General features: G+C 36.2%; 1 protein-coding gene across 2 annotated transcripts; it reads right to left on the minus strand.

The window, feature by feature from the left end:
* Window positions 1-8,018: 8,018 nt before the first annotated feature.
* On the minus strand, window positions 8,019-20,193 carry LOC147380895 (acetolactate synthase small subunit 1, chloroplastic-like). 2 transcript variants are annotated; one of them, XM_086431099.1, is made up of 3 exons: window positions 19,898-20,193; window positions 15,228-15,441; window positions 8,019-10,578 (listed from the first exon to the last, which is right to left on the minus strand). In XM_086431099.1, exon 3 carries the CDS (start codon window positions 9,415-9,417, stop codon window positions 8,689-8,691), a length of 729 nt encoding a protein of 242 aa, XP_086287225.1. In that variant the 5' UTR covers window positions 9,418-10,578; window positions 15,228-15,441; window positions 19,898-20,193; the 3' UTR covers window positions 8,019-8,688. The 2 variants fall into 2 exon arrangements, with proteins under 2 accessions (XP_086287225.1, XP_086287226.1); XM_086431100.1 differs by having other exon boundaries at window positions 10,534-10,578; window positions 19,898-20,189.
* Between the last annotated feature and the right edge of the window lie 259 nt (window positions 20,194-20,452).

Genomic DNA, 20,452 nt, shown 5'->3' on the forward strand with positions numbered 1-20,452 from the left:
ATGTTGCACACGATGTCCTCTATAATTAAATTCACAATCATAGAATTTGAAAATTTACTTGAAAGACCTTGGCAGAGGGACTTCTTTCTAATTAATCCATGAATTTTGGGCTGTTACTTGATAATCCATTTATTAAAAAATAAAAATTCTTAATGATCTTTCAAATTCATCTCAAGTTATAATATTTTTGAAATACCCATTTTTTCATCTTCTTCACGTACTTAGGTTTTCCAATGATGATTCCAATTATTTTCGATAATTTTTTATTGTGAATGACGAATGAAAATGATATATTTTTAATTTTGAACATTTAAATGTATTTTATAATTTATTTCAATGATTTATAACAAAAGATGAAGAACGAAGTCAAGATTCAAAATTTTTTATGTGGCCCCACCAAACACTAACACAAATCCCCATGTCAGATCTTTGAGGTACTAGGTGACATTTCAAAATTTCGGCATGGTCCACTTTGTTTATGTTAGCATTTCAAGACGTTCAACCTGCACCTGATAAACAACATACAATCATACATATACATACATAATATAATAATTAGCGGAAGCCTATATACATCTAATATCGTACGATAGATCAGAGTACGGAAAAATAAATTAATATACAAGATTATACAGAACTCCTCACTCTAACAAAAGTCCTAACGCTCAGGACAAAATCAATAAGACTATCTGGATAAACTGACACCACTAGGGGAGTATAGCCCCAATACTCACCAGGTAACGGACTCTGGTCGTCTATCCAACCTACCAGATAGTCCTCACTCGTGTTCTACACCTGCTTCGCCAAGCTCCGGATCTGAAACTAAAAAAATAGAAAAGGAAATGGTGATTAACAATGGTTACCCAGTAAGGAAGAAAACAATTTTTGCCAATAACCCCTCATAACATTAACGAATAAACATACTGAATCATTTTAAAATATGCAAAGTTTTACAGAAGAAACTATGATTAATTGGTGCATATAGTCAGGGATGAGCAACTAAATATTTTAAAACTCACATTACATCGATCAGCAGTACTCACTATAACATTTTCTTTTTATACAAATCTAATTGATCAAATGAAAACATTAAACATGCATTTCATTTTATATATCAAAATAAGACAACAGATACATAATACACAATGGTGGAGTATTGGAATTAGAGAGTCGGGATTCACGACTGGATTTCTCCCAGTTGGGACATGATGTTACAATTTTTCTCTGGCTTTTAGTTCCTGATTTTGTGATCGATCGCTGCATTTACCACACTTGGTTGACCATTTATCCGGCTTGGGCTGGATATTTGACGTGACCGTAAGCAATGGGTCTCTTTTTGATGTGGCAGAACGTTTGACTACTATAGATTGTTAGTGATCACTGATTAATCATCTTCGTCTATGCCTATCAGGCGTGCATGTGATTCCCAAATATACAAACCATTCGTATACGATCACATTTACATTACAAGTTCACTGGTAAAGATAGAGATGAATAAACCCGATTCCAGTTGTGACTCCACTCTCATATGCGTCCCATACTACGTATGAGCTCGGTGGTCCCTATCGTACATCCCAGGATAATACACCACTCCGGATGATATGACGCACTATCCCTTCAGGCATTTACAAACTCTTTAACAGCTCACAAAATAGCTACATATATATATTATTTTCATTTGAAAATAAAAGAGAAATTAACAATACAAGGTTAAGAATGGATATCCAATTTCTTACCATGCAATTATGATCAAACGGCCTAAAATAAATAATAGAACAGAAACGTAAACAGCGCCTCGCGTTAACAGAAATTTAAATAAACATGCAACCAATCATTATCCTTGGATATCCCTTCACCAACCTACACACAACATTATAATGTAAAATGCAGACATCACCCCTTCAGGTGTGACTATGGCATTTTACCGTTTCACACCCTTTTTCCCTTTTTTTTTTCGATTTTTGTAGTTCTCAATCTTTCAAAAATAATATTCACTTTCTAGTATTCATTAACTCAATACGATGAATATTAAATATTTTTTTTTCTTAAGTATGAAATTCATTTTTATCCATACATTGAAAAATTACATAACTTAAGTCAAAACGGGGTCCGAGCGATGAACATGACCCAACTGACGGAAATAACTCGATGAAATATCCTACCCACGTATAATTTGTTATAAAATAAAGTTAAACATATCAAACATGCAAGTTCTGACGTGAATTTGAAATAACTAATTGAATTCGATATTTTTAAAAACTCACCACAAATTTTTAATAAAATTCTAAATGCAATTTTCACAATCTATGATTACTAATAGAAATTGAGAGTTCCTTACAATCTCTAGTCGAAATGATCGAAGCGCGTGCACGAAAATCGAGGTGAATTGCATGAAAATCGAGACAGACTAAACTTCAAGACGGTTGATTTTTGAATCTGGCCCGATGAATTTGAAGATCTCGACGCCGTCGTCCTTTCTCCCTTCTACGATGGAGGACGGTTTGACCCTGAAATTGATGAAATTCGAAGTCTCGAAATCCCCGTATATAAATATGACTGATTTTTGATAATATCGGATGAAAAAAAAAGTGAAAATAAAAAAGGTTGGGTGGGTTTTGTAGAGAATAAGGCTGCGGACGTTTCTCCCTTCTACGTCGGTCAACGACGGTGAACCATTTGTCGTAGATCTAGGGTTGAATTAAAAAAAAATTTTAATTTAAAAAAAAATGACGTTGGCTGTTGGACGGATGGAGAAAATGAAGTATATAAAAAAATTAAAATTTTATTTATATAAGATTTGGGATTAAATCAATATTTCGCCTATTATTTTGATTAATAATAATTTGATCATTTGGACTCCAAAAGTAACGAATGAATACTCTATTTTGCCTAATTTTTTATTATAGATCTAATGGTGTAGTCAATTTCTATAAATTCTTTCTCTAACAAAAGTTTACATTTTTGGCTTGAGGTGACCCCTAAAATTGACGTCATTTTCGTTTTTGACTATAATTCGACTTCTTGATCTCAAAAAATGACAAATAAATAATCCATGTTCAATAATTTTTCGTTACGAACCCAATGATATGATCGGATCTTAATAATTTTTTCTCTAGCAAAAAGTCACTATTTTTATCTAGTCTGACTCGATAATCGAAGATTTTGTAATTTTTTTATTCGAACTCATACTTAAGCGTGCTTACAGGCTAAACTATGTTTTTCGATCATTTTGAATCTAATGATGAGGTCAGATTCCATTAAAAATGATCAGAAACATCCTAAAGTTTTACCCCTAAATCCCACTTTCAAGATTTTCTTATAATTCCATTATTTATTTCCTCGAGATACGAATCGAAAAATCGGGGTTTGACATTTTATATAGTGTCAAACTCACTAGTTTTATTTATTATCGAACTCATCACTTTTTATCATTGAGCTCACCAATTTTTATTTATTATTGATTTCACTAGTTTTATTTATTGTCGAGCTAACCACATTTTATTGTTGAGTTTGATAATTAAAATGTTGACTTGACAATAAAATGTGGTGAGCTCGATATTGGTAAAACCCATATGTTTTCATTTTTTGAGTTATTCCGACTAAAATACATGGAAAGATAGATTAAAATCTTGACATAATGACTTGTGCAGATGATTTCAAATCAAAAGAACCATCCTTTATTAATTTTCATAGAAAAACTAAGCAAAAAAAATTGAAGAAATCATAATTTTTTTACATACATCTTCAAAATACTTGAAAAAATCATTGAAAATGATTTTTTCTTCCTTCTCAAATCCTTTCCAATATAATGGACTCTTCAAAACTCCGTTGGACTGTCATAAATTAAATTTTTTATGGATAAAAATAGTGAATTCGAATGGTTAAGGCAGTTTCGACATTTCAATCACGAGAAATGTGGGGAGTGGAGTCCAAGGACTAATTAAAAATAAATTTTTATTAAATGAACTATTAAGTAAAACCCTAAAACTTATGGATTAACTAGAAATAAATCCCTCCACCAAAGTCCTTTAAGTAATTTTTTCTAAAATATTTCCAAATGACATTAGTCCAACAATGTCAAGCACAAAATATCTAACATAGACACTCTTATCACAAACTATTTTACAAAGAGAATCATAGAATTCGTGTTTTATTGAAGAAAGATGTATTTATCCTTGTTTTATTATGTCTACTGATTTTGTGTGATTCATAATTAAAAGTGGAAGTGGGGAAGGGAAGATGAATATGAAAGAATCTAGGATTAGTTCAAGGAAGAAGAGAGAACGAGAGCGGTGTCCTATTCTTATAACCATACACGATGTCAACATGGCAACTTTTGGTTGGATATTAAACACTTTAGGCTTTGTGCAATGAAAAAATGACTTGACTAAGAGCCTAATGTGTTTTAAACTCTTATTATAGGTGAGGGGGAGTGTTAATGTGTTTTAAACTCTTATTATAGGTGAGGGGGGGGGGGGTGTTGAAGTATATATTTTCCTCTACTCTTGGCTGTGTTATACCCCAATTAAAGTTCGTAACTCTCTTATATTCATAGTTCTCATTTTCTCCAAAAGATCGATCTTTTAGAGTAGTTGGCCGATTTAAATGGTACCAGAGCAGGTAATCACATGTAGGAGACACGTTACACATGAGGGGGAGTGTGAGCGATAATCTCATATTGTTTGCGTCTCAAGACCTTGGGCTATATATAAACTTAGGACAATCTCACTTTACAAACCGATTTTGTGAAGATGAATTAGGTCCATGGACTTCTACAATAGACACAGTTCCTACTCAATAGGAACGGGACACCATACTTGATCTTGATTCTTCAAAATAAAGGGATGGTATGGTATCACATCATGATATCGATCAAGGGGGAAATCTGTAACCAAAATAAAAAAAGAAAGTTTTTGAGAGAGTTATTTTAAGGTTTGGGGGTTTGCCGCGTAAAAAGTATATATTATTAATAATTTAATACGTGGCATCCAAAAGCATTTTGGCTTCTCCGCACGTGTGTCTCGTGCTTCCAAGTTTCAACGGGTAGGAGTGGGGGAGTAAAAGAATCTCTGAACCACCAAAAGGAAATCTTTTCTTCTTTTTTGCTTTTTTGCTTTTTGAATCTTCGAGATTCATTCCTTTCTCCATGGTGGGGTGGACACACCAACCCACTCACCAACTAGTCCAAGAAAAAAAACATCCAAACTTGATTGCTAGTTAAATATTTTGAAATATTTATTAATTGAAAATTGAGATTTATATTTTATTTTATTTTTTTACTTTAAAAAATACATATTAAATGTAATTGCATATTTAGTTCAAGTTTGTGGTTTCACATGATACATTTCCAAGTAATCTTAATTGGATGAGTTGGTTCAAACAAATTTAAATACTGAGTCAACTCAAAATGTAATCAATCATAATCGATTAATCAAATTTTCAACTTGACAAGATTTTAAATGTTGCTCCGTTGTATCCATGTTAACTCCATTATCTCAAGAGATCACAAGTAATCGAGCTGATAAGTATATGATTGAGGGGTTGATGGATGGACATACGTATATATAGTGTTAACCAACCAACTACTCCAATAGACTAATCTCTTGGAGAAGGGGAGAATGATGAATATAAGAGGACCACAGAGCTTAACTTGGGTACGACTCACCCAAGAGTGGAGGGAAATATACACTCAAAATTCCCCTTCACCCATTAGGGTGAAAAGATTTCGAACTCGTGACCTATACGAACCAACGCTCTCTGATACCATGTCAACCAACCAACTATTCCAAAAGACCGATATCTTGAAGAAGGGGAAAACTATGAATATAAGAGGGACACGAAGCTTGACTAGGTATGACTCACCTGAGAGTGTAGGGAAATATACACTCAACATATAGATGGACGAATGGATGCACAATCTTGTTTTCTCGTGTAATTAGCAACTTCTAAATTCCAAGATATGACAAGTTTGGTCAGTCTAAAGTGATCCAAAAACTTCCATCTTTCCCACCAACACCACCACCAACTTTGAGATGTAGACACCAAGATTCTTTTCAAGAATCTTTAATATGAAATTTGTTGGAAAGTTTCTTTTCAAGTTTAAGATTTTAGAGATGGACAATGATTTCCACCATGAAAAGATTCTTTTAAATTCAAAACTTAATAATGTAAGTTTGTTGTCATTCTATAATGAAAAACAAGTGTATACTCTAGAAAAATAAATCAATCTTAATATGTAGCATAATTAGATGACTTCGTTGGAAAAAGAAATTGGAAATCATTTTACAATTATGCTTCAACCCAACAAGAGAAGTAGTGCACATGGAAGAAACCAAATAAAAATATTATATGATTAATTTTTTCATTATTTCATAAATAAATTAACCAAGAATATTTTTAAAATTATTCAATGAGTCGTGATTTTCTGACGCCCCTTGACGTGGCATGGGCTAGAACCATATATTTTTTCCCTCGGGATACACAACTGCACATACCCACAAATATGTGCAGTTGTGTATCCTAAGGAAAGAATCTATGGTTCTAACACATGCCATGTCATGGGGCTTATGGGGCGCGTGTGCCTAAGGGGATCGCCAGAAAATCATTCTTCTTCTTGAATGCCTATAAATCAGCTTGACCATAATAGACTAGGATCCAACCATGGTCCAATAATTTGACAAATTATTGATCCAATTGTTAGCTTGGATCTTAAAACATTGGTTGAAATTATCATTGTCCTCTGCATGTTTGTTAGCCATGGAACAAGAGGAGGTGAGTTTTGTTGATTGAAGTCACATGAATAAATTTTTAAATTACAAAAGTACTTGTAAATGGGTTATATATATAGGGAAATGTTCAACACCAAACATTTTGGCAAAACATTTTTCAAAACATGGGTTAGAAGTTTTGGAATGGGCTGATTTTTGATGAGGATGATCTCTACGGTGAGGAGATCATCATCACCAAAAATCAGCCCATTCCAAAACTTCTAACCCCATCAAAAATGGTTTATAAAAAATGGACGGTCCATGATTTTTCAACTTGTAAACATGGGGCTAGAAGTTTTGGAATGGACTGATTTTTGGTGAGGATGATCTCCTCACCGTAGAGATCATCCTCACCAAAAATCAGTCAATTTCAAAACTTCTAACCCATGTAGGACAAAAATGGTTGGCTAAAATATTTGCCAAAATGTTTGGTATTGAACGTGACCCTATATATATATATATAAGTAAAATAATATTATTATTTTTTAAAATTCTCTTAACAAGTACTTAAATATGCAACAATAACAGCATGAGGCCTGGCCCATAGATACTTGGGAACTTTAGTTGTAAAAAGTAATGCACGAGCCACCTCCAACAGATGTTTATTTTTACTTTCTGCAACACCATTCTGTTGGGGTGTATCGATGCAAGAACTGTGATGAATTATTCCTTTTTCAAGAAAAAAATTTCCCAAGGTCGTGTTAAAATACTCTTTTCCATTATCACTCCTGAAAACTTGTATGTTAGTTTGAAATTGAGTCTGCATCATATTGTAAAAATTTTTAAAAACGCGTTCGGCCTCTGATTTTTCTTTCAATAAATACACCCAGCAGAGTCGAGTATGATCATCCGTAAATGTGATGAACCATCTCTTGCTAGAAGGTGTACTTATCTTATTAGGACCCCAAACATCACTGTGAATAATAGTGAAAGGTTTTGATGGTTTATATGGTTGTGAAGGAAAAGATGTACGGTGGTGTTTTGCAAATTCACATATTTCACAATGAAACATAGATGGATCTTTATTGCCAAACAACTTAGGAAATAAATGTTTTAAATATTTGAAACTTGGATGAACTAATCTTAAATACCATAACATAATATTATTATTGGAAACAGAAATAGATTCAAAGCAGGAACTTATTTGTTGAGATTGTCGCCTCGATTCAGATCTATCATCAAGGAAGTAGAGTCCTCCACTCTGTTTAGCACTGCCAATCATCCTCCCCGAGGTCATATCCTGGAACACACAATGAGTTGGGAAAAAATTAGTTTGACAATTTTGATCACGGGCTAGCTTGCTGACAGACAAAAGATTACAGGAAAGTTTGGAAACGTGAAGAACATCGTGAAGAGTGAGTGATGGAGATACTATAATAGAACCTTTTCCTGCAATGGCTGAAAGAGAGCCATCTGCAATCTTAATTTTCTGATTACCTGCACAAGGATTATATGAAGAAAAAAGATTTGACAACCCTGTCATATGATCGGTTGCACCTGAATCGATGATCCAGGTGCGATCAGGGTTGACACCAATGAGAGCTGTTTTCAGGTAATTACCTTTTTGAGCCAAAGAACAAGTAGGATTTTTCTGAGACTCGAGAATCTTGTACAGTTGGTCTATCTGCTCCTTGTTGAAAGGAAACGAATTTGAAGAAGACTGCTGCTCTTGATCCGAGACACTGGCCTGAAGTGCACGCCCCGCTCCACCAGACTTCTTCTTCTAATTTTGAGACTTGCCATGAATTTTCCAACAGGTTTCCCGTGTGTGCCACGGACGTTTGCAGTGATCGCACCACGGCCGTTCAGAACGCTTACCATCCTTCTTCACCTCCTCCTGAAAATCTCGAGTTACAAGGGCAGAACTTTCTACTTCCGAGTTAGTAGTACTAGGAACCGATTTGTTGATAAGCATCACACTCTACCGTGCTTCTTCTCTCCGAACATTTGAGAAGGCCTCACGAATTGTTGGCAGAGGAGTTTTCCCTAAAATTCGGCCCCGCACCTTGTCTAATTTTTTGTTAAGTCCTGCTAAGAACATAAATACACGATCATTCTCCTGTCGTTTCATGAACCGGACACTATCATTCGCACACTCCCAGACATCATCATAACAGAGGTCTAACTCCTGCCACAATGTCATCAACTCGTTGTAGTAGGAGGTTACATCTCGGTCACCCTGTTTCGCGTGCCAAAGTTTGGATTTTAAACCAAAAATCTGTGAAGAATTTTCTAGATCGGAATACGTATCCCTAACTGCTTCCCAAACATCTTTGGCCGTTGACAGGAACATGAAGGGCTTGTCAATTGCGGGTTCCATTGAGTTCACTAACCACGCAATAATCAAAGAATTTTTTGATTTCCAGGTCTTGAGAGTCGAATTTACATCGGTAGGTTTTGTCACTTCTCCTGTCAGATATCCAAGCTTCCCCTTGCCTTCCAAAATCAAACGAACGATTTGCGACCATTTCGTGTAGTTTTTTCCATTTAGACGGTGGATATTTAATTGGAACGAATTCGTGGACCCTTTTGAACCACTAAATGAGATGGAGGAGTTCAAGTTCGGACTTGTGGTGCTTTCCCCTGACACCACTGAGTCCTTACTAGTCGCACCGGTTAAAGCCGTCTTCCACGGATTTTGACCAGCCATAGGTAATCCCTAGATCAGAACCTAGTGCTCTGATACCATGTAGAAAAATTGAATTTATTGAGAATTCTTGGATGATCATTACAATTGCCCCAATAGTGGTATTTATAGACCAACTATCCTATTACAAGAATAATCTAGAACTTCAAGAATATTCTAGAATAATAAACCAACTATCCTATTGTAGAACATTACAAGAATATTCTAGAAAGTTAAGAGTAATCAAGAATAATCAAGAAGAATATCCTATTTTCTTGATTCTATGAGATCAGATTTCCGGATTCTTCTACATTATACATTCCACACATAATTATAAATATTCTCTAATCTCTACTCTATTACTCTCAAAGTTCAAGTCTCAACTTAAGTCATTCTCTCACTCTCAACTATCAAAACTCAAAAGAACAAAGAAAACTACTCAAGAATCGAGATTTAAACATTTTCCTTTCTTCTTTTTTTCCCTTATAGCATATGCCACTGCATATGCGATGTGCGAAATGGCATATGCAAACATGTGTTGGTCGCACATGGTCACATATGCTATTTAACAACATTGAGCACGATATTCAACCTCAGCAAACGAGCGAGAAATAACTGACTGCTTCTTACTCCTCCAGGAGATAAGAGTCACCCAAGAATATATAAAACCCCATGGTAGATTTGCGGTCTGTAACATCACCAGCGCAGTTAGAATCATAATAGGCACGCAACTATAACGATGATGAGGATGGAAGAAGCAAACTATGAAATAAGGCACCCCGTAGATAACGTAGAATCCTGGTCACAGCGGCCCAATGAACAGTGGTAGGAGCAGAGACAAATTGGCTAACCACATGAACATCATAGGTTATGTCAGGTCGAGTAATAGTGAGGTATACAAGATTGCCAACAATAACTCAATATAAAGTCGGATCCTCGAGGAGGATACTGTCAGAAGGTATTAGTCAAACATGAACCTCAAGAGGGGTGTCTACCATCCGAGTATCAGTTAGTTGAGCGTGCTCAGGGACATTAGTCGCTTACTTGGACTGAGACAGCAAGTAGCCCCAATCAGAGGATGCGGCCACCTCATTCCAAGAAAATACCGTAGAAGACCGAGATCTTTCATCTCAAATTCGCGATGTAACTGAAGTTTTACATGAGCCAACCCAACAATATCATCTCCTGTCAAAATCATATCATCAACATAGAGCAGTAGAAAAATATTTCCAGTAATTGACGAGCGAATAAATATAGTAGTATCTGAATTACTAGACATATTGACAGATGATTGTAGGAAACTTCTCAAACCAAGCATGAGGAGCTTGTTTGAGACCATATAAAGCCTTGTGAAGTTTGCAAACTTCACCAGACTTGTGTGAAACTCTAAGAGGGGGAGTCGTATGCACCTTCTCAGTTAGATCACCATGCAGAAAAGCATTTTTGACATCCATTTTCCATGTTCCTACTTGAGGGAGATTGTTAGCAGACCAGCCAGCTCTCTCTCCACCAACATATCAGCCACAAATTCCGCTCTCTCCACCCACAGATCAGCCAACTCACTCTCCATTTTGTTTACTCTTTATTCTTTTTTCTCGTACTTGTCTTCTCCCTTTCTTTTGTAAGTTATATATAGCCAAGTTCTCTTGTGTTGTTATTATCTATCATTAATGTAGTTTGATAAGATGGTATCAAAGCTACCAAATCTGATTTCACATCAGATCTGCACTCTTTGAACTCAGATCTGATGATCTGATTTCACATCAGATCCATTCCCCTTTCACATCAAATCTGTTCTATTTGTACCCAGATTTTGGTCATCAGATCAAAGCCAACAAATCTGATATGTGATTTAATTTCAAATCAGATCTGCACCTTTTGAACCCAGATTTTGGTCATCAGATCTGCCCTTTTCACATCAGATTTTATCTCTTTAAACCCAGATTATGATCTCATTTCACATCAGACTTGCTACTTGTCTTCTTTTGGATCATCTACATCAGATTTCAGATCTGTTTTGATGCATTGATCTCTCCCTACAATCTTACATCAGATATCTATTCTTTTTCGATATGGACTTCAAAGACATCTGTTTTCACATCAGATCTGCTCCAGCGAAGAAGCCTACTTCTGTGGTCTGTTTTGTACATCAGAAATCTCATTTTTTCTGATTTCTTTTATTTATCCTTGCTTTTATACATCAGATATCTATTCTTTCTCATTTTTTCTGATTTGTTCTTGTTGCTCTTCATCAAATCTACTGTTCCCAGCTAGATTTTCACTCCAGATCACATCCAACGATTTCTTTCTCTTCTATTTATGGGGTCTCTACCTATATGTTCTTGCAATGGCAGATGATAAATCAGATTCTCTTCAGGCTACTGGTGTTCAATTGACTGGGCTTAATTATGGATATTGTGCTGATGCTATGACACATTTTTTGATGGGTAAAGGGCTGTGGGATTATGTCGATAGTACAGCCAATAAGCCAACTGAAATCACCAAGGCTGGCTATGCCATTGAACTCAAGAAATGGACAATGAACAACTCCAAAAGTATTACCTGGATTAGAACTCTCAATTGCTATTCAGTTGGCCAAGTTTCCAACGGCTAAGGAGAGATGGGATCACCCGAAGAAGTTGTATACCAAATCCAACTTTGCTCGACAGTACCAGTTAGAGATTGATGTCAAGGGTGTGCGACAGGGAGATCATACTGTCCAAGAGTTTTATAGTGTCATGACTGATTTATAGAATCAGCTTGCATTAATTGTGCCTTCTGCACTTACTGCTTGATGGCATGGATTATCTGCAGAGAGAGACAACGCTTGGTACAATTCATGGTTGCCTTACATGCTGATTTTGAGACTATTCGGGGCTCCATTCTACACAGAGACCCTCTTCCTACTGTTGATGTTGTTGTTAGTGAGTTACTTGCTGAGGAGGATCGGTTGGGGACCCAACTAGGGAAGGGTGCTCTTAATGTATCTCCTTAGACGATCTTGGTAGCTTAGCTACTGCCTCAATCCTATGCTGCTCAGAGGAAAATCCAACAGTCACAGTTCAGGAAGCCTGCTGATGAGTGTTCATATTGTCATCAGAAAGGACATTGGAAGAGTCAATGTCTGCAGAAGCCTCAACAGTAGAGTCAAGGACCTGTTTCTCAGACTACTCAGTACAGAGGACCCCCTCCTCCTTGCAGCATTGGCGACCCCGCCTCAGTACCAGTAATATCTACCACCTTTTGTTAATCAGGCACATTCTGCACCTCAGGTTTCCCTCACTCAGGCACCACCATCTTTTGCTGATGTTGCACCTTAGATGGAGTAGTTCCTCCTTCAGAGTCCTGGCGTTGTTCCGTATGTTGGTTCATCCTCATCTAGTTCCCCTCCAGGTAGTCATTGCACCACTTGGATTTTTGACTCTGGTGCTACACATCACATGACTCATGATAGATCTTTGTTTTTGTCTATTAACTCTCCACCACAGGAACTTAGTATTCTCGCAGCTAATGGCACATCCATGTCTTTAGCTGGTGTCAGTCACCACTGTCTTTTGCTGATGTTGCAGCTTAGATGGAGCAGTTCCTCCTTCAGTGTCCCAATGTTGTTCTGTATGTAGGTTCATCCTCATCTAGTGCCCCTCCAGGTAGTCATCACACCACTTGGATTTTTGACTCTGGTGCTACACATCACACGACTCATGATAGATCTTTGTTTTTGTCCATTAACTTTCCACCACAGGAACATAGCATTCTCGCAGCTAATGGCACATCCATGTCTTTAGCTGGTGTTGGATCTGTTTCCTCCTCTCAGTTATCTCTTCCTGATGTTTATTTTCTTCCTCAGCTTACCTTGAATCTCATTTCTATTAGTCACCTTTGTCATTCTGGATGTCTTGTTTACTTCTCCAATTCTTGTTGCTTTGTGCAGGACTGTCATTCTCAAAGGCTGATTGGGACCAATCATAGAGAACGCGGCCTGTACGTCTTAGAGGATTTCCATTTTCCTACCAGAACTGCTTCCACATCTTTTGTTTCTTCTATTGATGTATCTTCTTTTAGATTGGGACCTAAATCTAGTAGTTTTTACTTGTGGCATTCTAGATTAGGTCATATTTCAGCATCCCATCTGTAGTACCTTGTGTCTACATGTGCTTTAGGGGATGTTTCTTCTCATGATATATCTGAGTGTGCTTGTTGTAAACATGGAAAATACTAATCTGTTTATCGAGTATTACTTAAGTCTTACCAGATTCAACCAAGGCAGTACAAATTGTATAATTTTTTACAATGTCGAATCAAATTCAACACCGAGACCACATTTAAAATCCCCATCCCATAGAAGCCAAATTTAGTAGTTAGTTTACTACAAAAATGATAGTTCATCTTAACTTTCGGAAAATATTTAAGGAAACATGAAAAGAAGATACAAAAAGAAGTTTTAGCAGATAAAGGGAGACTGCCCTCTACCATCCGGCTAGATTAGGGAAGATTTTCGAACTTTTGGTAAATTTTCACATAATAATTTTAGATGAGTTAGATTTTAAATTTTCGTAATTTTGGTAAAGCTCAATATGACACACACTCTGAGAAAAGTAACTGACAAGAAAGGCACATGTGACTAAATAGTAGTTATTTGTTAGTTGTCAACCTTGTGACTGGAAAATCAAATTGGCTTGGAAATGAAGAATCAATGACAAGCACTGTCTCCTGCATCTGCATTTGACTCAGCCCATATTCCAAAACAACGACATTGAGATAGTCCGGTTTAACAAATGGACGGATACAGACAAACTATGCTCAAGGAATAAAAACATAGTTGTTAAGATCATGAACAATGACTAAGAAGATAATGGCAGTCCCATTAAAAAATTCACAAAAAATGGGCTTAAAAATACAATATTTCAGAATTTTAATTTGATCAACTTTAAGGCTATTTTTTTTATAGATATTAGATACTTTAAAAACATGTTCACTATGGCTAATCAGGTCAAAGTAAGCGGAGAACAATAAAAGAGCTCTAGATATTTCCAGGGACATCACATATCATCATCATCATCTACATTAGTACAAGACCTTAAAGTTATCAAGGACCATTTTATAGGTCCCCTCGGAGTGAAGGATTATTTATCCAATGTCATTTACCAGGGAAAAAATGAAGAGGAAGGATCCTGGCAACTGGTACATGTTATCAACCTTCTTAAAGAATAAGCCCGAGGGTGAGGGTAAACTATTGCAAATAGGATTGCAGTCTCCTTATCAGAAAATGGTGTTGATAGAGACTTTTTTTATATGGGGAATTTTATTCCCTAGCTAAATAAAAATTCCCCTACATTTTTCCCCTCTCTTTTTTTTAACAATGTAGGGTATCTCCACCCCTTCGGATGTAGGACTAATCCCTCCATACTTCAATACCATCCATAATCATTAAGAACACAAAAGAAATCCACAAGACATAAGGTTCATGTATAAAGAACCAGATAATTGAAATAAAAGGAAGTTTCACCAAGTACATTTATCTTCCCAAAAAATGATCCATTCGTAAGTCATATTCTAGGCCCAAAGAAGCAGATGTAGCTCATCCTGGTTCAAGTTAAGAGGATACCTGATAATTTGGCTCACAAGGGAATGTGAGATTAAACGATCTTATCAGTGACATATTGCTTCCTCAGGATAGTAAGAGTTTCAGGAAAAAGTCCAAGAAAAAATGATAGATTATATGGTTCAGATAACATGCTTTTTTTTATTAGTAAGATTAGAACATTTTTGCAATCATCAGACAATTTAGACGAACCAATATTAATAATGTCTTGAAAAATTGAAATGGTCAGAACCTTCAAGACATTCACAAGCTTGTGAAGCTGCTCTACGACCTGCTGCAACACCCTTTCAGTTCCAGAGACAACTATTGTGAAGAGTGCCTTGTCCTTGTTCAAACCAACAGCAAGGGACTCAATGTTATATCCCCTTCTAGCAAACACCCCTGCAATCCGATTTATCATTCCACTTTCATCCCCAACAAATACTGAAATTGTATGGCGTCTCACCCTGCACTTATATTGTAACCAAAGTAGGCAATTCAAAAACTAAGAAACACTTTGAAAGCTGATCATAGCTTTTACCAGTAAACTTATGCTTAAATTCATATAACATAAAAGATATACAGAACAAGTACAAATTCACCCATTTCAATAGCATCTGTCAACATTAGTAGGAAAAAAAACTGATGAGAGAAACTCCAATACGTGTAGTTTCCTAATTATAAAATCTAAACAAAAACAATCCTATTAGTTGCAAAGTAAATAATAATAATAATAACAAAACCAGCACTTATGATTACTACATACCCATGACAACAAACTAAATCAGCCCGCTAGCTCCTTGGTTCTTCATATAAACTGTTTCAGAATAAGAAGGATGCAACTTAGGGAGATCCATTAGTCAGTTATGTTGTTCAAACACAGGTATTAAAAGAGCTTGTCAGACATCAGTTTTGATAGGAATGTTTGGGGGGGAGGGGAGGCACATATAGGAGGACAATCTCGGATCCTAATGAATTTGAAACTGATGTCTTGGAAGGTCAAAAGGCTAGGGAACAAGAATGGGAGAGTGCTGTAGAAGGGCATGACCAAAGCTTGGACAGCTAAGGACACAGCTCTCCAAGAGACAATGTTGGAAAGGCCTGGTTATAGAATTGTTAAGATATGTGGTTTGAGGGATTGTGGATGGTATCATGTTCCAGCTAGGGGTACAACTTGGAAGGTTGGGTATATGGGGAATTCTTGAGGTGGTCTTCAATTTATCCATAAAGCATAATAATGTGGATGACCATTGACCAATTCCCATGGGTATACGTAGGTGTATGGTCCTAATGAGAGTAAGGAAAGAGGTAAACTATGGGGGGATATGGATAATAATGAAGGGCGTTGTGGTCTTCCCTAGTGAAAAAGAGGAGATTTTAATGTGATTCAATTCCCATAGGTATGTCGTGTAAGGGTTGATCGTGTATGTAGACCAATAAACCAAAATGGTCCAACTCTTGTAGGCTGGATAGATTCTTAGTGTCAAGGTCTTGGGAACAACAAGATCCTCAGGATTCACAACTCATCATCCAGAGAGTGGCTTCAAATCACTTTCCTATTATTATGGATGTTGTGGTTCCATCAAAGAGGCCAACCCCTTTTAGATTTGAAAATAAGTAACTACCCCTTGTTGTCTCTTTTTCAAAGTTGGGACCAAGCCATATTCTCGGGGTGTACGAAAACCTTATGGAGGCTCCTTCCCTTTGCCATTACTTGGGGGCTTTGGTTGGAGAGAAATAGAAGAATTGTCAAAGAAGTGACCTATTCTTTTCAAGACGTGGTTCTTAGAATTATTGGATTTTTTTTTGGTTGTAAATTGTGTCCCAAATTCAAAGGTGTTTTTTTTCAAGGAGTTTGTTTTTAGATGGGACTCCTTATGTGATTAGTTGTTTCCTTATGGTGGGTCATCTCGACCACCTTTTGTAATGTTTTCTTTTATTAATAAATTTACACTTATCAAAAAAAATTATATAATAACTAGCATTAGAGGTATTAATATCTTCTGACTTTTGTATTAAGTGTTATTTCTCTCTCTCTCTCTCTCTCTCTCTCTCTCCTCTCTCTCTCTCTCTCTCTCTCTCTCTCTCTCTCTCTCTCTATATATATATATAAGACCTACAACTAGGGTTGGAATCAGTTTCAATCCCTTCCATAAATTTTCTTCATCTCTCTCTTCTTTTCTCAAAAGCCTAGATTTTACATGGTGTTAGAGCATATCGTGTGATCTAGGGATTGTAATTTTAATTTCTTCCACTTTTCTTCCAATTTTTCTTTTGATTTTATGTTGAAATCATCCTTGTTGATCTGATTGAAGTTTGAGAGATTGTTGGCATTTAAATAATCCTCCACAGGGAGGGGTATTGTTTATGGTCTTTGATAAGTATATATCCTCATGTGAATCTAAAGAGCGATTTCAATGGGTTTGATACTATTTTGAGTAGTTTTTTTGTATTCTGCATCGTGGAGAGCTTTTGCTACAATGTTTGGGGGTAATGAAGACTGCAAATTTTCACTACAGCCTATTATGGCCTAGTCAATTTCCTAGAGTGCAGTTTTCTTCAGTACTCTCAATTTTTGGTGGGGAAAATTTCTATACAAGGTATTTTTCTTCAGTTTTTGTTGGGGCAATTTCTCCATAAGGTATTTTTTTTCTTCAGTTTTTATTGGGACAATTTCTCCATAAGCTAGTTTCCCTTAGATATTTTTGGGGGCAATTTCTCAAGAGGGCCATTTATTGGAGGTTACTCGTGCACTATTGTACCATATGGAAGTTCCCAAAACCTTTTGGAGAAATGTTATCCTCACAGCCTGTTACCTAATCAACCACATGCCTACTCCTATCCTTGAAGGTAAATCTCAACATAAGGTGTTGTTTCTTGATAATCCGTACTTTCATCTTACTCCATGTGTTTTTGGTTTTGTCTCCTTCATTCATCATTTGGGTCCTTATCGGGATAAATTGGATCCATGTGGATTGAAATGTATTTTCCTTCGCTATCCTTGTATACAAAATGATTATAAATGTTATAGTCTTGTTTTACGTAAACATTATGTGTGAACCGATCCTCCATATTTCGAGTCAGTTCCATATTTTGTGATATATTTCTGATGAATTTATAAGTATTTTTGTTCTTTCGTTGCCTATTCTTGTTACCATCTTTGTTGTTCCTCATCTTAAGGTTTATATTTGTCAACAGAGAGCGACCTCTATGACTATCATTTACCATCTACTGTTCATCAAGAGATCTAGATTACCTATTTTTCTTCGTGAAGGTACTTGCTCTTGTGTCACTTAGCATCATATTGCTAACTTAGTTTCATATGTTTCATTATCTTCTTCATTGTTTTGTTATGTTTCATCGTTGCCCTATGTTTTTTCCCAAGTACCTTTAGGATATTTTATCTCATGCGGGTTGGACGGCGTGAATGGAAAAGGAAACGACTACACTTTATAATAATAGAACATGGAATCTTGCCTCTCTTCCATCCAAGAAAAAAGTTATAGGTTGCATATCATGTTTATTGTTAAATTTCACCTTGATGGCATAGTTAACAGGTTGAAGGTTCACCTGGTTGCGAAGGGTTATACATAGACATATAGTGTGGATTATGCAAAGACTTTCTCACCAATGTTTAAGGTTGCATTGATGCATGTATTTATTTCCTTAGCTACTACATTAGGATGGCCTCTATACCAACTTGATGTGAATAATTCTTTTTTGTAGGGTGACCTGCACAAGGAGGTGTATATAGAGAAATCACCTCGATTTATTGTTTAGATAGAATTAGGCAAGCTTTGCAACATGAAGAAGACTCTTTATGGTTCGAAGCAGTCCCCAAGAGCACTGTCAAGGAAATTCAATGATGCAGTATTTAAGTTTGGAATGTCAAGATGTAAGACAGATCACTCAAACTTTCATTTTCATTCTACCGATGATGGATGTATTCTTCTAGTTATATATGTTGATGATACTGTATCGACAGATAGTGATGTCAGAGAATTGGGTGCATTGAAGTGGCTCATTCGACTAGTCGCATAAGTCTTTCAAAGAGGAAATACACATTGGATCTTCTAGACGAGGTTGATTTACTTCGATCCAAGCTTGTGGACACACCCATAGATCTTAATCAAAAGTTGACTACTAATAAGGGATTCTTCTAGTGATGCTAAAAGAGTGTTGTGGAGGCTTACTTTGTTTACAATTTGCTGGGTTATTTGGAAAGAGTGTAACAACAGGTGTTTTGAAGGGAAAGAACTGTTGGCTTTAGAGGTGTCCCTTACAGTGCTTTCATGTATCTTTTTTCTGCTCCAAAGTTCTCTTTGAGTTTAGGGGTGTGTTTTTTGATGATTTTGTGGCTAGATGGAATTGGGTTTGTAGTATTTCGTGTTAGTAGTCATCGCTGTACCTTTAGTTGGTCTTCTCGACCACTTATTCAATAAATTTTGTTATCTATAAAAAAAAAAAATGGATACTTTTTGCATGAAATGGGCATGTGCAAGAGGCTTTTTGGGAAGCTGAATTATCTCATTATCACCAGATCAGACATTTCCTTTGTTTTAAGTATAGCAAGTCAGTGTATGGAAGCTCCTAGTGCAGAACATTTGGCTCTACAGGCCGTGGCATACTTATTTTATTAGGCTAATGGATTTTGTTTTTCTTTTTTGAAATAAAAAATCCGACTTTCAGATAAATTCTAATCTAGAATTAGTTTTGCTTCCTCGTCATCCATTGCCCACCTTATTAATTGTCAGTTTAACTAAAGAACAACAAAGTAACATAATTATTGAATCCAAATTCCAAACGAATGAAAATGTAGATAAAAAACCAGCTAAAATTAGAACAAACCAAGCTTGTAAACTATACTGGTTACAATTTACAGAAAAGTGAGCAATTTGAGGTACAATTGACTTCAATACTTACTTAGATCTCGCCCTAGAAGGAGAAGAATCGGTTACAGAAAGTACACTGTCGCTGCTCTGCTTATCAACGCCACTGCTAGCTGAGACCTCTAATTTCTTGTGCTCAAAAACCCTAGATTTTGATTTCGAACCAGTAAGTGTTCGTGGAAAAACTAGGGTTTTCGAGAATCCACGATGGAAACCCTCATCGAATGAGAAATTCCTGATTTTGATTGGAACAGTTCGACTTGAGATAGCCGCCATTGTTGTCTGTGGACGCACACTTGTGTTACAGCTGAGATCTTACAAGTTATAATTTTTGGGCCTTTTATGTGTTTCGTGCATTTGTACTTACCGATTTTACCCTTGTTGTTTTTCTGAAAGGACTGATGGGATCGGCTCTTGTTGAGTCACCATTTGAACGGGTAGGAGTAAATCCGACTTTACAGCATTCTTGATTCAAGTATACAACCATGTTTTAAAACCCGGTATTTCGTACAAGTAGTTATAAAAACACCCCACCAAGTAATAAAGGCAACCCACACATAACCAACTTATTTTGACTTATATGAGTTAA

The sequence above is a fragment of the Akebia trifoliata genome, unplaced genomic scaffold, assembly GCF_017979445.1.
Source record: "Akebia trifoliata isolate Shusen 1 unplaced genomic scaffold, ASM1797944v1 Contig00896, whole genome shotgun sequence".
Lineage (NCBI taxonomy): Eukaryota > Viridiplantae > Streptophyta > Magnoliopsida > Ranunculales > Lardizabalaceae > Akebia > Akebia trifoliata.

Bases quoted from the DNA above. Each gene is read 5' to 3' on its own strand.
- LOC147380895 (XM_086431099.1), bottom strand. From the start codon at position 9,417: ATGGCTGGTCAAAATCCGTGGAAGACGGCTTTAACCGGTGCGACTAGT.